The sequence below is a fragment of the Anguilla anguilla genome, chromosome 2 (genome assembly GCF_013347855.1).
Source record: "Anguilla anguilla isolate fAngAng1 chromosome 2, fAngAng1.pri, whole genome shotgun sequence".
In the NCBI taxonomy this organism is placed as follows: domain Eukaryota; kingdom Metazoa; phylum Chordata; class Actinopteri; order Anguilliformes; family Anguillidae; genus Anguilla; species Anguilla anguilla.
In genome coordinates, this window is record NC_049202.1 from 10909556 (window position 1) to 10926078 (window position 16523).

The window sequence follows — 16523 nt, forward strand, 5'->3', positions numbered from 1 at the left end:
GGTTAGCAGAAACTGGTTTACCCTCCAGGATTTCAGCAGAATTCTTACATCTCAAAGTAGGGTCAAATTTTTTCACTGACCGCAGCTTTGGTGTACCCTGTAAACTTCTGTTTTTTCAACTTCAAAATACTATGGCCAGTAATGCCTTTCCAACTACACATTTATGTTCCTTGGAAGTCTTTTGAAATGTCTGTTTAAATCATAAGACAGCATCAAACAGCAGTAACGGTATTTTCATATCTGAGGCAAAACAAAAAAATACATACCAAAATAATATATTATTTCTTTTATTTGGTTGCCACAGGGGTTGAAGAGAATTTCCCATAAATTTACCACGATACTGAAGTAGTGTTAAACAGATACTTTCCATATATGACATCACAAGATTGAACATGACAGGAATACCATGCACAAAGAACAAGTGCTTCAGAAACATTCTGCAATGATACCATAGTCAAGTTCACGTTATTTCTGACAAACTCAAAACAGTGCATCCAACAATATCTTCCATAACAAAAGTCAGTCACATACCAGTTAGCTACATTATTTGCACTGCAGACAACTCAACCTTCAAATGAGTGTACTGTATATAAAAAAATCAATTTCCAAGCTTGTTAACTTAAAACAAATTTTTTTCATGGGTCAATCTGAAAAAAATGTCTGAGGCATTTCTTTTTAACTTTTTTTCCTGTGTTCTGAAACATTTACAATGCTTATTCACCAAGCAAATTTCTGCAGATAAGATCACCTTGGTTACCGTAACAGACTGATAAGACATTCAACAGAGTGCTGTCTGTTTTCTCTCTCCACTCCTCATCTAATTATGAATGAAAATACCACGGTTACAAACACAGAGAGACCCTGCACCAAACACAGCACAGCTGGCTATTTCATCTCAGCAATTGCTGAAAAGGGATTCATTCTTTTCAACTGCTGATTCAGAGGAGAAATTACTCTGTTCAGTTAACATTAAGATGTATTATTCTTATAATACAAAGGCAAATAAATTAACATGCTAGTACAAAAAATATATATACACAACAGCTTCATAAAATAAATAATTCAAATCTTAGCTGTGCTTTGCTCTCCACCAGCTTTCCCATTACAGAATTAGAAGTCAAATACGGTGCAAACAACACTCTTTTCCAAATATGGACATTAGAACAAGCCAACAAAATAAACAATAAATAAAAATCACAAAATCATTAAATCACGCAGTTCCATATACAGCCAAATTGGAAAGGGGAAGGAATCATAAACAGTTAAAAAAAAAAAAAAAATGATTGAAAAGAGAAACTTTATACACTGTATAAATATCTCCACATGCAATAACTACAGCCGTGGTTCCATCTCATAATGCTCATGTGACAAACTGAACAGGGTTGGTCCAGAGCTGATTGCTGACCTTTGACCTCTGAATTTATCCATCTGCAGCCCCCTCAGGTCGAATTATTTGATACGTTATCAAATATTCTGGATAGGCCTGGAAAGGAAGGCACAAACATAAATAATGGCAGAACCATCAATACCACCCTTATCTTTCATATCCGGCACTTTCATTCCTTGTGAAAGAGAGAGAGTCGCTATACATTATGTGACAGCTGTCACCAGATGAAGCATAATATGTCTTGAGAATCACACATAGATGCACAGTAAATGGATGGACTGCATTTATATAGCGCTTTTATCCAAAGCGCTTTACAATTGATGCCTCTCGTTCGCCCATTCACACACACACTCACACACCAACTTGCTCAGGGACACGTCGACACACCCAGGGTGGGGGATCGAACCGGCAACCCTCCGACTGCCAGACAACCGCTCTTACCTCCTGAGCCATGTCGCCCCACAGCGGTAGGTCATGTGACCGGTGTGGCGCCAGTACCTGTTCTCCTCTGTAGATGACGTACTCCGCCAGGGCCAGTCCGTTGACGCTGGGCCTGCCAGTGACGGAGTGGTGCCCGGGCGGGGAGTGGGCCATCTTCATGGCGCTGAACTGGAGGAAGGACTTTCCGAGGGTCACGCGGCAAAACAGCAGGTGCCTGCAGTCACGGCAAAACAGCAAAGAGCCAGTGACACCAAGTTCTCCTGCCCTGGAAAAATGACTCAACGCCAAGGCAACTTGGTGCTCTCAGCATTACGACTGGAGAAAACAGGGTATAGGGTGTGCTTTACAGCTTTTGGGCTCATTGTGCCTCTGTAGATCCTTTCACTTCTCCTCTCATCCAATAGCAAGGAAATAAGAGGAAAATGCGCATGCCATGTACTTGTCACAGGACTAAATTTCCGCCCTGTATTTCTTGCATCTCCTTCCCTTTTTTGGCATTGAGGGAGTCAAAAGAATCCTTTCATGGCCAAAATGAAGCCTTTTAAGAATGTTCTGCAGGAATGCCTGATATGTAGGGCGTTCTTTCGCATGTCTTAGAACTTTACTTACCCTCTATCCTCTTTTGAAACAGCTTAATGGCTTTGAAATTTTTTTCTGAATAATTTAAAACTTATTTTTTAGAACTTAGGAAATTATGAAAACACAGTTCTCTGCAAACTCATTTGAGTTAAGCATCCAAGTTTAGTTACCTTGTCCTGGATGAGACAGGAGTTAAAATTCTTATATTATTACTCATATTACATAATCTGGAACATCTTGTTCCAAATCAATCAATAAAGCAATACAAAAATGTCAATAATATTTTCAGTTATCTGAAACGGAACAATAAATACGGTACATAAATAAGCATTCAAACACAGTTCTGTGGACCAATAGAGAGAAAGGAGGCGTGGCTAACCTCTGGCAGACGTAGCAGGAGCGGTCTTTGTGCAGGGGGCACCCCGTGCCCCCTCCTATCCCGTAGACGTACTGATTGCTCTTCGAGGAGTTCTCCGCGAAGTAGATCCCGGCTCCGAACATGCCTCCTATGTACGCGTGCCTCTCGTCGAAACCCTTGTGGATGATGGCGTTCACGAACGGAGAACCTGCAAGCCAGGGATTCGCTAAGACCAGCTCTGGAATCGCACAAAACTTTTAATGTACAAAAAAATTACAGCCAGCAAAATTGTAAGAGAGGAAGGAAAACAAGGGCCAGACCAGTCCTCACGTAACATTGTACGTTATTTACTTTTGGAAACCAACGCGCAACCACGATTGAGGCCGATTCCTTTGTCAAGGCTCAGAAACATTGGCAGAAATGTCAAGGCAGAAATAAACTCTGGATCCACTGGTTCTCCAGACATGGAAGCTGGCTTTCTCCACTGGCGGACACACTCTTACCATGGAACAGCATTCGCTCGTTGGAATGATTATGATTCTCTTCAGATACTTCCTTCCTGCGATGAGTATATCTTTCCCACATCTTCTTATTGCACACTTTCTGTATCTGAAAATTAAGGTAGAAAAACTACACATTCAGTGCAAATTTTGACAGAAGAATTTTGAATTGGAGGCATTTAATTATGAAATAATGCATATAATTACCATACTACTACACCCATGCATGTGTGTGTTCGATGAATTTTAGAAAAAAAAAATAAATAAATGGTATGACCACGATACGATTAAAGAGGTCATCCATAGGAAATAGGCCTGTGGTCATTCATGCTTCAGAGCAACTGGGAGTTACAGGAAACAAGCTTGGCAGGTTAAACAGGTTGTGTAAAAACTAACTCCCTCGACTTTGGCAAGCAACTTCTGAGAACAGTGAAAAAGCAGAACTTGAATTAGTTCTTTATGGCAAGTTCCTGCTTTTTGTTTGAACAGCACGCTCATTCAGGTCTACAGTACAGCATGGCGCGGGGTCCTCTTAGGCGGTCCCAGTGGCTCCACAGTGACACGAGGCCGAACGTGATATAGATACAAACTATACACCGAGCAAAGGGCAAGTTTAAAAGGCAACAGCAGCGTATGAAAGTGATATGGCTATTCATTTGTGTATTTACTACTCAAGCCAAGGCAAAAAAAAAAAAATCTGACAATAAAATAATCCACACACCTTTAAAATGTTGTATCTGTTAAAAACACCCCCCGCATGGCCGCCATCTCTGTGCTCTCGGATGGTGCTCTGCATCTGTAAAAAAAAAACAGACACATTTTAAAATCTCCTTTTCCACCAACGCTCTACTGCAGTAAAGGCATTTTCTGCCAGGCATAAGGAAGGCATGCATTCGCAGGTGTTATATTGGCCACAGGGGTAAATCCCACATAGGTTTGCATGTTCCCACAGGGAGCTAAATGCTCAGCATTTTGGCTGTCTGTGTCACCCATGGTCTAGTGGCTCCAGGTGATGGATCTACTCTGATGAGCAGGTGGAGGCTTGAAGATGAATATGCTCCTCATCATCGCAGTGCCCTCGGGCAAAGTCACCAAGTTATTCAGAGATAAACCCTCACAGGAAAATAAATGCGGTGTCACAAAGATTATACCATTTCAAATATACCAGTCTTTCCAGGAGCCCAACAGGGCTCCAGGTATACTTGTGGAGTGGTTTAACAAAATTCTCTTTAACAGTTTTGGAAAGTGGCCAAAAACACCCATCGACTTAAAAGACTACCATATGAAAATACGCTGTTCTAGACTATTACAATCAATGTCAAGAACGCCCTCCTTCTCCAACTTCACAAGTACGCTGAAAATAACAGCATATTATCTGATATTTCAAAGATAATATGCTATTTCAAAGATAATGTTCATAAACGCTGGTGAATCTAAATCATGGATCAAGCGATCGTGGATTCGGAGTGGTGAGGTAGTACCTCTTCTTCCACGGACTGGAACTCCTTGTCGTCTGTGGCCAGGTCGATCAGAATGGTTCCACTGTTAGCGGTGTTCAGAGTTAGGTAAGGGTTCAGACCTGCAGCACATCGAATGTGAGGACATGGTTGCTTAAAGAGGTGTGGCCTTCACGCATCCCAATATATTTACAGGTGTGTAAAAGTGAAAAAAAAATCATGTGACGAAAGAGCAAATCCAGCATGCTACACTAACTCATAAAAATATATCTATTAAAAACTTTGTGCCCTTTGAATTTCAGAGTTCGAAAATGGGTAGTAACAAAAGCCTAGCTTTTAAGAATCACAGAGTTTTATTTGCGAAATAACTCAGAATATCATTATTAACAACACAAAAAGCAACCAAAGGCAAAACTCCATCATCACCGACAGTTTGCAAGTGAAGGTATTATTGGTGCATTTTGTGCTTTGTACAGCAAGTGAAGACGGCATTATTTAGTGTTTTTTGTGATTAGTACTTTGCGGTCCCGCGATCAGCCTTTCCACCCCCTTGATGATTTTGTGCCGGTGCCCGTAGGCGTTGATGCCGATCTCCTTCAGCTCTTTGTGTCCCATCTCCACCAGCACGTCCAGGGTGATCTGAACACAGAGAATTCAGCTGTCAGTTTCCCATTCCTTACACACGCTACAGCTTTTCCCACATGGGATACCAGGAATTCAGGTTACTCAAGAAATAAAAAATAAATAAAGATGGCGTACGCAGATATGTCCGACAGATTTTAACAAATGACTGCACGTGAAAAGAGGGGCGGTTGAAATATAGACTCACTTGCTCTCGTTCAAAGATCTCTAAAAGGTGCTCCAGGCCCAGGTTGTGGAGGAACTGACTGATACTCAAGTCAACCCCTGGAACTGAGAAGAGAGAAATAAACTTTGCGTCAAACTGGAGTTACACTGCTCTAGTCATACATTAACGATGGTCCAGAGGGACCGTGAGTGTGCTGTTTTATAGCCCTTTGCAGAGAACACCTCTTGGGCATACCATTGCTTTTGCACCCATGCAGCTAAATGGTATCCACCTCAGTCAAAACACAATCAAGACAGGAAGCAGCATTTCAGACATCCGTATTTCAAGCCTGAACACATTTTGGAAAGGCTGTTTGACTGAGGTGGTTATGAAAACTAGCAGGGGTCCTGAAGTGAGCTCCTCATGGTGTAAGATCACAAATATGGAATTAGAATGTTCTTAACTGAACCTCCTACTGCTGATGTAACAATCACTACTTGTAACTGACTACAGTTCTAGAACACTGGCATAGAACTTTGAAAAACACATTCCTAAAAACCTCCTCTTCATAAGGTTAAAAAGGAGTGTGACAGTGAGCGTCGAGGGAAACTCACCCTCTTCTTTCTTGTCGACTGGCCCCTCGGCCCCAGACGGTGCGAGGAGGGGGAGGAGCTCCGGAAAGCCCCCCGCCTGGCTGTCGATGGCGCTGGAGGAGGGCAGGGGGGCGGGGCCGGCCGAAAGGGCGGAGGGGGCCACGCCCGTGGAGGCGGAGACGCTGATGACCTGCGGCTTGTAGCAGGAGGGCAGCGCGGAGGGGGGCATGGCCGCGGTCAGCAAGGCGCGGACGTCGTCGGCCTGGAAGACGCAGGGAGAGAAAGGCGACACGTCACCTCCGGCGCCGTGGAAACCCGAGCTCCGCGGAGACGGGAGGACGGTCACATGCACCGGCTCCGGGGTCGCCCGGGATGCCGTGCGAAACCCTCACGCCCGAACGCAGCCGGGCGCGTCTGGCATGCGCTGGTGCAACATGACGTCAAGCAGCGGAAAAACCTCCACAGCAGGCCTAGAGGACTACAATTCCCAGCATCCCCCCTGCATTCATCTAAAGGCCATAAGCCGCATTCAGCTGGATGTGACAGTCCGGAGGCTGCTGATGTCGAGCAGAATGGAGGCGTGAAACGGGCACAGAGATGCATTAAACCACATCGGCTACACCCACAGAGAAGAGCTCTGGAGTTACCTCAATACCTGAATGCAAGCATACAGCATTTTAACAGGATAAAATCACAATTAACTACCTTAAAGCAATACTATTACTATAATGGTAAAATTGGTAGCATATTAGCATAATATTTGTTTAACAGAGAAAACAATGTCAACTTAAAAATCTGAAAAGTAATGTGTTTAGAGACGTAAATCCATTAACATATTACCTTAACTGAACTGCAGGCGCATAATTTCTTTGGTATTATTGACACACTGGTATTATCAGAGACACAGCCTGCAGTCTGACCGCGGTGTTCCAGTGCATCCACAGCAGCCTGAATGCTAAGCGCGCCCGCAGCCGCAGTGCGTGGGCGGCGTGAGCCGAGCGGTTTAATGCATCCGCCACCCGCGCGATGGGACTGATACGGCTGGCTGTGAGCGGGAGTGGGGGTGGGGGTGGGGAACAGGCCGTCCCCTGATCCGGCGGAGGGGGTGAACAGTGACTGGGGGGTGGGGGGTGGGGGGAGGAGGGGGGCTGTGAGAACACCGAGAGGACATGGATACCGTCACTAGGTCCAGCGGCGACTGGCCCTCCTGGTTTCGGAGGGTGGGGTCGGCCCCGTGCGCCAGCAGAAGGGCGCACAGCTGGGTCCTTCCCTTCTGGGCGGCCTCGTGCAGCGGGGTGAACGCCCACTTATCGGTGGCGTTCACGCATGCGTCGTACTTGATGAGCAAAGCCGCCACGTCCACATGCTGGAAACGAGACACACGCACGCCGCTTGCTCTCGGTTGGCTGCTCCTTTCTCAAGAGTCACCAGACGCTTCTTTCCCCACCTCCCCCCACCCCCCACCCCCCACCCCAACTAACCCTTTCCCCTGCTCCCAAGCTCACCCCCCCCCCCCCCCACCACCCCCACCCATCTCCAACGGCCAGCAAGCATTCACGATGGTGCCATGTGCAAAGGCCCGTCAAAAGCACAGCAGCAGGTGAAAACACGCCAAAGACACGCTTTCCACATCGCCCAGGGTGACCGGGAAGGGAAAGGGTTAAACAGCACTGCGACTGGAGAGAGGAAAGGAGCCCGAATACCTACCTTCCTAACGTGGAGAGCCGGCCCTCCTTCTCGAAATTCCGGCCACGTAAAAATCCCCGCCCCCGCGGAGCATCGCGCGCCGGCCCTCCGCAATCTGAACGAGCGGCGCGAGGCGAGCGGCGGAGACGTGCGTCCTGCGCGAAGCGCAATCGGCCGCTTCGGGAGCGGCGGGCGGCTCTGAAAGGCCGCGGTCGTGATTGCCCGCTCGCCGCTCAAGGGCCCTCGGGGGACGCACGAAACGAACGCGGCAATCTACCGTCCTCGCGCTTCTCCTTCCATCTCCATCCTTAACCCTTCCCTCGCCACGCGAGCCGGAGCTCGTCTTCCCAACCGACGACTCTCTGAAGCTTCCGAACCTGCTCTCCCTAATCACATCGGGGTATCTGGAGTTACCGTAGCGACCGTGACCCAGGAAGCGTTTCCCGGGGTTACGGGGACTCACCCCGTACGAGGCGGCGTTGTGCAGGGGGATGAGGCCCCCCTTGTCCTGCGAGTTGACCTCCGCTCCGTGCTGCAGCAGGTACTCCGCCACCTCCAGGTTGTTATAGCCGGCTGGGACACGGGAAGGGACAGCGCGTTAAACGACAATCAGTTCTGCATCTTTTTAATCAACATAAAATGAAAGAATGCACTCTGTCTGGCCTTATACATTGCACTGTAGCGTGCTTAGCAATCAATTTAAGCACCGGTTAAGTTTGGACTGTTGTGAATAAACACTTCAGCTTATGTGTATCACTCATATTCATTGATAGATAATCTTATATAGAGACCTTGGTGGATATAAGCCCCAGGTGAAGTTTAGTTGGACAATCACTGACCCAGTATATGGCATTGCATGCCTGAATTCATACTTAAGGTTGTTTTTCTTTAAGCTAACATTTCCCTTTTGGTAGTATTTTCTCAAAGAATGACCGAGGGGCCCTTTAAGAAAGCTGCAGGCCGGGTTGGGCGACCAGCGCGAATCGCCGTGGTAACCGCGGGCGGCGGGGCGCGCTGACCTGCCAGGTGCAGCGGGGTGGAGTGACGGCCCTGCGTGTCCCTGCAGTTGACGTTGTCGGGCCGGCACAGCTTCTTGACGCGGGCCAGGCAGCCCTTTTTGGCGGCGTCCAGCAGCGCCGCGTCGCCCCTCAGCAGGTCCTGGATGTCCGTGTCCCCGTCCTTCACCAGGTCCAGCGGGGTGTTCCCGTCCCGGTTCTTTTTGGTCGGGTCGGCGCCGTGCTGCGGGCGAAAAAATGGTGAAGCGATGCCCTCACCGGCTGCTACTGCGAGCTAACGGCTTCACTTAGTTAGCCTAGCAGGTGCCCGGTCCACCCAGCCAACTTTGTAGTTCATTGAATCACATGGGGGCTAAAGCAATTTTGTACAAAGCTATGCAATTTATATAATAATAATGAACACAATGCAGTGTCCATAGTGAATCTCTCGGGGGGGAAATACTCTTACAGACAGTATTGATCCAGGCCCAGGATCTGGAGTTACAAAGCCCTCAGCCGTCAGCACTACCTGGACTAAACCCACACCAGGCGCTTCCGGAGGGCATGACCGCCGTACCTGCAGCAGCAGTTTGCAGATCTCGTATTTCCCCTTGGCGGCGGCCTCGTGCAGGGGGGTGAACTTCCACAGGTCCGCCACGTTGACCACGGCGCCGTGAATGACCAGCAGCTCCGCCACCTCGTAGTGACCGTAGGAGCAGGCGTTGTGCAAGGGGACCAGGCCGCTGTGGGGGCGGAGGGGTTGGCTTAACGTTTACTTTAACAAAACGGTTTTTTCATCTTGCATCATTTTTCCCCTTTCACAAAATGTTTTGACAAGTTCAGCAATCGCCAATTGACCCGCTGAACAACGTTTGTGGAGGAAAAACAATACAATAACACAAGAACAATATCTTTCCATTTTTCATGGAATCCAAGCCTTCATATTACTATGACAGCTTTATGTCAGTCAGTTCTTCTTTATAAATAAGCTTCAGTGAACGTCTGAGCAAAGCCCAGCTGTGTGTCCAACTGGATACGGGGGGTGGGGGGAGGGGGGTGGAGCCTCACCCTTTGTCCTTAGCGTGGACGTCCGCGCCGTGCTGAAGCAGGAACTCCACCACCGCCACGCGGTTGTACCCCGCCGCGAAATGCAGGGGGGTGGACTGTCGCCCCTCCACATCCCTGCAGTTGACGTTCTGGAGCGTGCACAGCCGCTGAAACAAGAGACACCGGGCGAACGGTCGACAGACTCAACACTTCAATCAGCGAGCCCACTCCGCGTCTCGGCTCCTGTAGTGCGGCTCATCCTCGCATTCGCGCGGCGCGACGGAAGGACTCGCGGGCTAATCTGGCCCTTCAGAATGCGCGCGGGGGTCGGATTAATTATGCAGAGTAACGCCGAGAGCCGCGGAGCCGCGTCCCTCCTCCTGATTACCTTGACGATGTCCAAGTCTCCAGATTTCGAGGCCTCCAGCAGCTGCCGATCGGTGTCCGAGTTCCTGGCGAACGCTCCCTCTGCCATGAATAAAACATGCGCGTCGTCGGCAATCAGAGCCGGCGAGGGCCAGAGAAGTGCTTTCAAGCATTAACAGCCGTCACACCCCGTCTGACACCCTGTATCTTATGTGCGGGGGGGGAAATAAAGATCTTTCATTTTAAAGTTTCCTTACATTGCTGAAGGGGGCCTACTTTACATAATACCGAATGTAATTTTGGGACTAAATGAGTAGCACAGCGCTACGCGCTCCTTACGCTGCAGGATCTCCTGGACGCTCTCGTTGCCCAGCTGCGAGGGGGAGAAGCCCTGCAGGGACGTGATGAGGGGGTCGCAGCCCGAGCTCAGGAGGAGCCGGCAGGTCTGGAGGTGGCCGCAGTGGGCCGCCCGGTGCAGGGCCGTCTGGCCCAGGTTGTCCAGGGCGTTCACCTGCGGGGGACGAGGCGAGGGACACTCAGACACTCGCTCTACAGCAGCGTTGCCCAACCGCTGCGCCATCAGGTGAGGCCAGGCGTGCGGTGTGAAAAATCGTTTTAGTTCAAATAAATTTCAAAAGATTTTTAAAACTTGAACAATGAATTCAAGAATTCAATGAAGAAAAATGAACAAATCCTATTCACAAAAGCCAAAATAAATGTCAGTAAAATAGATATGGTTCTATTAGAACCCGGAAAGAACATTTGGGCCTACTGTTGACACGTCACTACGTCGCTTGCTTTTGAGAGCGGTGTGCTATGAGATCCTATAAATTTGGGAAGTGCCGCAGAAGGAGAAAGGCTCGGAAACAAACAGATGTGAGGTTACAGATGTGAGGCCCCAAACCACCCCTCCGTTTGGACTGCACTTACTTTGGCCTCGTGCTTCACCAGCACTTCGATGACGTTGTTGTGGGACTTCTCGGAAGCCAGGTGCAGGGGCGTCAAGAAGCTGAAAAATCGAGAGAAAATGTAGCAAAAATTTTCGCATGCGCCGCTTAATGAAAAACACGAGCCGAAGGTAAAACGTATGAACTCTTTTCACAGCTGTGTTCTGGCTAGCGTGGCGCTACGTACTCTTTGGTCTTCTCGTTCACATTGGCTCCTTTCCTCAGCAGTAACTCGCACACTTGTTTCCTCTTAGGGTAAGGAGACGTGGCCGCGCAGTGCTGCAGAGAGAACGGGGAAGCAGCCCACACAAAAATCCAATTTAACCAAGTGACAGCATCCCGCAGTGCACAGAAGCTCAAACAGGAATCTTTACGCCTTTAGCCTGTACAACCGTTCATTTTGTGAGAGGGAACCATTTAATCGGTATGCATGGACAGTCCGTATTTTTCTATCAAGAAGTCATAGAAAGTAAATAAATTTTAAAAATAAGCTCAGAAATTTCTGAAATGAGTCATCCTACTCCAGAAATTACAAGCAAATGGACTGAATGCTGACAATGGCATATTTCATATTTATACTCAATATGAAAATATCCAAAAAACATAATTTTTTTAAAACACGTTTACAAATATACAGTTTACAGATCCATCTTGAAACCAACACCCATGAGCCGCAGTAGATACGCAGGGCGACAGGTTACCAGTGCGGTCTCGTGGGTGTGCGGGTGCCTGAAGCTGATGGTCTCCAGGGAGAGGTGCTTCTTCATGCGCGCGAGGTCCGCCTCTCTCGCGGCCTGCAGCAGGGCGTGGCCCCTGAACTCGTCTGTGAAAGAGAGAGCGGAGGGTGAGGAGGAGTGAGGGCGGCCCTTGGCGGCGGCAGCGGCGGCTGCGGGCCTGTCGCCGAAGCGGGGCCTCCGGGGGGACGGCGCTCACATGCCAGGCGCTCCTTCAGCGGCGCGGTGGGCGCCAGGTCGATGGCGCTCTTGTTGTGGCAGTTGAGGAAGGTGGGGTCGGCGCCGTAGCTGAGCAACAGGGAGCACACCTCCACCCGGTTCTTGGAGGAGGCCTCGTGCAGCGGGGTGAACTGCCACAGGTCCATGGCGTTGACGCAGGCTCCATGCTGAGAGAGAGAGAGAGAGAGATACTATACTTGGTAAGACAGAGATAGGACTTGGGATTTCTTGCTCCTTGGAATAATAAATCAAATTCTGTTAAACACAGCATATGCCACCAAAAAGTATAATAATCAGTGTTAATCATTAAAAGCAAATGAAATACTAATCTGAACAGCGGCATTGTTTAACAATCTGGTGGCTCTGGCAAATAACACATTTGTGCAGACCTAGCAGTCTTGAGCATAGAAAGATAACAACACACCTTCACGAGTAACTCGGTCACTTCGTAATGTCCGTAGGAGCAGGCGTTGTGCAGGGGCACCAGGTCACTGAAAGGAAAGCAGGGCGTTACGGGCGGGAGGGTGAAAGGGGGAGCGGTAAAGGAGAACAGGACGAGCACAAGCACAGCACAGAGGGCCTCTCTCTCTCTCTCCTCCTCTCTCTCTCTCTATCTCTCTCTTTATCTCCCTCTCTCTCTCACCCTTTGTCTTTGGCGTGCACGTCGGCTCCATGCTGCAGCAGCAGCTGCACCGTCTTCACCCGGTTGTAGCCGGCGGCCAGATGCAGCGGGGTGGACTGAAAAACACGGGGGAGACGACAGACTGACGTTCCACACAAATACAGGCTCGCCGCAGCCCTTCCTCAAACTACACGCTTATCTGTCCCACTAAATCCAGCACCGAGAAGGTTGCGGTGGGGCTCTGGTCTTGTAGGCGTTAGTGTCAGTGTAGCACTTGAATTGCTTAGTTTAAAAAAAATAAATGGATGATGCGTAAAACAATAACTGTAAGCTGCCTGTGATGTGGGTATCAACCAAGCAAATAAACAATAATGATGAAGAGCTTGCTTTTGGTCAGTACAACATTCAGCGCAATGCCACTTCAGGGCACAGTTTAAATCACAAACAAGTTGCAGACATACAAATGTTTACTAAGACACAGCAAGCCTATATCAGATTTTCCAACATTAAATATTTGATGTGAGCAAACCCCATAGCAACTAGCAGGGACAACTTAAACACACTGCGGCTATAATGCTGCGATAAAGTTAGCATACACATTTATTTAAGAGATAGCTACACGCAAGCTGAGCTAATATCTTAACTACTGTATGATTGAGCTTATTTAGGCAATTACCTTCCTTCCATCACTGGCGTGACAGTTAACATTTAGGGGCGTAAGAAGGGCCATCAATTTTTCTTCATTCCCACTCCTGAAATGAGAAAATAAGCATTAGAAGAATGGAGCATTCCCAGTACTGATATTCATACTCTCAGCATTGTCCGTCTAAATTAAGCATTATGTTTCTGCACTTACATTTAAAAATGGAGTGGAATAATTACTCCTGTCAGCACCATTTTTGAAAAGTAAACGTGAGGGTTGAAAGAGTCTCCAGTAATGAGATGCAAACTACTTTAAAATATTATTTTGCTTTCAAACACAGCTAATTGCTTTGACTAAACACAGAATTAATGACTGTAGCATGCCACTTTCAATTGCATTTTCAATACCTTAAAAGTTTGTTATCGGTATTTTTTTAAAGGTTACACCAAATGCCAAAGTTAATTACAATCAAACATAAATTATCCACATTTTAACCACCAGTAATCAGGCCACTGAAGCTATTCAACAGGATGTACCCATAACCCGATAAGCCTGCATACTATGTAATAAAGTACCACTGTTAAAAAAACTCAGTAGATGAGGACAGCAGGGTGCTCGAGAATTGACTGAGCACCCTTCACCTTCTGTAAACACTATGTACGTCATATTTCATATTTTTTGCAGCAAGCCATTCTCATTAATGCTAGAGCTACTCAGTCAGCCGGACAGTGAATCGTTAAGGGACTCTTTAAGTGACCAAGTCTGTTAGTAAACACGTGAACAGCCTGTTGTTTCAACACCACTGGATGTACCCTTCACACAGTTGCAGAACTTAGGATTTGGTGTACCTTGCACTCTCAAGGAGGTCATCTTTTCTGTATTCACCTGTGTGAGGAAATACATTCACATATTACATGCATTGATAATAACATTCAAAATCAATTATTGTAACAACGCATCGTGAACCATCCAAAATAAAGAAATGCCTATTTAGCCAACAGCTGCTTGACTCACCCGTCAGCACAGATTTTGTGGCGGGCTCAGCCAGGTCCAGAGCGGTTCTTCCGTCTGTGTTTCGGATTGTTGGCTCGGCCCCATGCTGCAGCAGCACTACACGAGGAATTAAAACAGACTGACTCAATCCAATGTCCCAGAGAAACATTGATGCCAAAAACCCAGATACGCAGATTTGCGGTAGCTGAAATGTAATTTGCCGTTCCACCACATCAACTTTTCAAACTGCACAGATATCCGTTTTTTAAGCTTTAATACAATTTAAGTGACGAGTCTAAGATAAGCACTGATTAATTTCTAGCAGCTGTGGGGAAAAGGCGTTATGGCTGTACAACGCTGAATCTTTGAACGAGGTTACACAAATACCAACACTTTTAGCCCACTTAGAGAGACAATTCACCTATGCAGACGTCGATCTTGCCCTTGATGGCAGCTTCGTGAAGCGGAGTGTAGTTCCAGTTGTCCCTGGAGTTGGCGTCAGCCCCGTGGTGGAGGAGCAGGTTTACCACCTCAGCGTGGCCGAATGAACAGGCGTTGTGCAGGGAGATGAGCCCTCCGTCATCCCGGGCATGCACGTTCGCCCCGTTCTGCAGCAGGTAGTCCACCACATCCCTACGGCCAAAGCCTGAGAAGTACAACACACCTATCACCGTGACATGCCTGGCAGAGCATAGTCGGGTGGTCACAGTGCTTTCACATGCAACAGGAAGTCATGACACATAGCTAGTCCAATTAGCTATCTTTAGAAAGACCACAAGATATCTGGCTAATTTAGCAAACAGTTGTTAGGATTATCCCCCTACCCTAAATTGCCATAGAGAACGCTTCCTATTTTACTACCAGTTTTGTTCGGGTACTCCCTCTTGCTACCAAGATAATGCTATGAATACAATTCGTTTATTTGCTAACCCCGTTCCAGTAGGTATGTAAAGACTATACTGTTACTGTTAGCAAGACAGCAATCTAACACAGAAACGTTACTGTATGTCCGCCGCTAGTGCAATGGTTGTTTACCAAGAGGCCTTACCTGCAGCGAAATGCAGAGGAGTCGATTTCCTCCCAGCCGTGTCTCTGCTGTTTACATTCTCCGGGGTGATCAGCTTCTTCACTCGCTCCAAATCGCCGTTCCTGCAGGCCTCGAAGAGTTCCCTCGTCGGCTCCCCTGCCCCGGTTACTTCAATTCCTGGAGACACGGCGCCTCCACCCACACCCGAGACCCCCGAGCATCTTCGGGCGGACATCAGCGGACTTAATCTATTTTCTATCTTGAGCGCTAAGTGGACACCAAGAGCCGTGGCAATTGGCCCAGGAAATAATGTCTCCAGATTTACCTCCGATCTTTAAAAACCATGGCGAAAATTCTACTCTGATGACGTCTGGGCAACCTACCTGGCACGGCTAGCTAACTGGCTACAACTACCGACACGGCCCCATGTAAATGGTTAGCACCTTAAATAGAGAGCTTGTTAACCAGTCTGCACATCAGATACAGCTATTTATTCGACCTAATCTCTAAAACATTTAATTATGCACTTATTACGTGCATAGAGATTTATAGATTGCAAACGACATTATACGATTTGTCAAAACTGTATATCATGTACCGACTGCAAATTCGCCACAAACAGCAGTAGCCATCTGAGGCCCTACCTGAGCGTCCGTGTGATGGATTGTGATATGTTTCATATCACGTGGTTATTTTGCTGCAAAGCTTGTCCATCTGCGAGCGAGGAGAGGCGGTGTTTTGAGACATCGGACATACTCGTGTATTTTCGCTAATCACATGATGCTGGTCGGCATTGTCCCTTTATGCTCTTCTGAACGTCATGAGCTGCCTATCTGAAAAATCCAGGCGTCTCCAAAGCTGCACGCAACATTTTAAGGAATTCATAATAATATGGAATACAGAAAATTAAACTTATGTTGATCATCATCACGAGCAATGCAATTTTTTTATCAATACTAACAAAAAGTCAATGGAAGTGCTCGAAGAATTGGCACAGTGTCTAATGACATATAAAAGTTGCGGAAATAGTCTGAGAATTGTGTTAGGATTATTGGGACACCAGGTGGCGGTAAAGACGTGTATGACTATTAATTCAGTGAGAAAATATTTCTCCTCGTAACAATTAGAAATATTACTTTGTT

General features: G+C 47.4%; 1 protein-coding gene across 2 annotated transcripts; it reads right to left on the reverse strand.

Moving 5' to 3' along the window:
• Positions 1–271: 271 nt before the first annotated feature.
• LOC118221034 (poly [ADP-ribose] polymerase tankyrase-2) lies at positions 272–16125 on the reverse strand. Of its 2 annotated transcripts, XM_035405624.1 has the most exons (27): positions 15403–16125; positions 14776–15000; positions 14376–14471; positions 14210–14246; positions 13395–13470; positions 12740–12834; positions 12521–12587; positions 12077–12263; positions 11845–11966; positions 11331–11422; positions 11127–11205; positions 10536–10707; positions 10219–10298; positions 9852–9997; positions 9361–9526; positions 8808–9027; positions 8252–8361; positions 7280–7468; positions 6124–6364; positions 5552–5634; positions 5241–5361; positions 4747–4844; positions 3987–4061; positions 3269–3374; positions 2787–2973; positions 1886–2042; positions 272–1483 (listed from the first exon to the last, which is right to left on the reverse strand). In XM_035405624.1, exons 1-27 carry the CDS (start codon positions 15614–15616, stop codon positions 1421–1423), a joined length of 3504 nt encoding a protein of 1167 aa, XP_035261515.1. In that variant the 5' UTR covers positions 15617–16125; the 3' UTR covers positions 272–1420. The 2 variants fall into 2 exon arrangements, with proteins under 2 accessions (XP_035261515.1, XP_035261516.1); XM_035405625.1 differs by lacking the exon at positions 7280–7468 and having other exon boundaries at positions 15403–16123.
• Between the last annotated feature and the right edge of the window lie 398 nt (positions 16126–16523).

Excerpts from the sequence above, each read along its gene's own strand:
- LOC118221034 (XM_035405624.1), bottom strand. The coding sequence starts at position 15,616 with ATGTCCGCCCGAAGATGCTCGGGGGTCTCGGGTGTGGGTGGAGGCGCC. Across the intron at positions 14,472-14,775 it reads CAAGATCGACGTCTGCATAG|TGCTGCTGCAGCATGGGGCC; the intron begins GTGAATTGTCTC and ends TTCCTCGTGTAG. Across the intron at positions 12,835-13,394 it reads ACGCCAGTGATGGAAGGAAG|TCCACCCCGCTGCATCTGGC; the intron begins GTAATTGCCTAA and ends CGTGTTTTTCAG.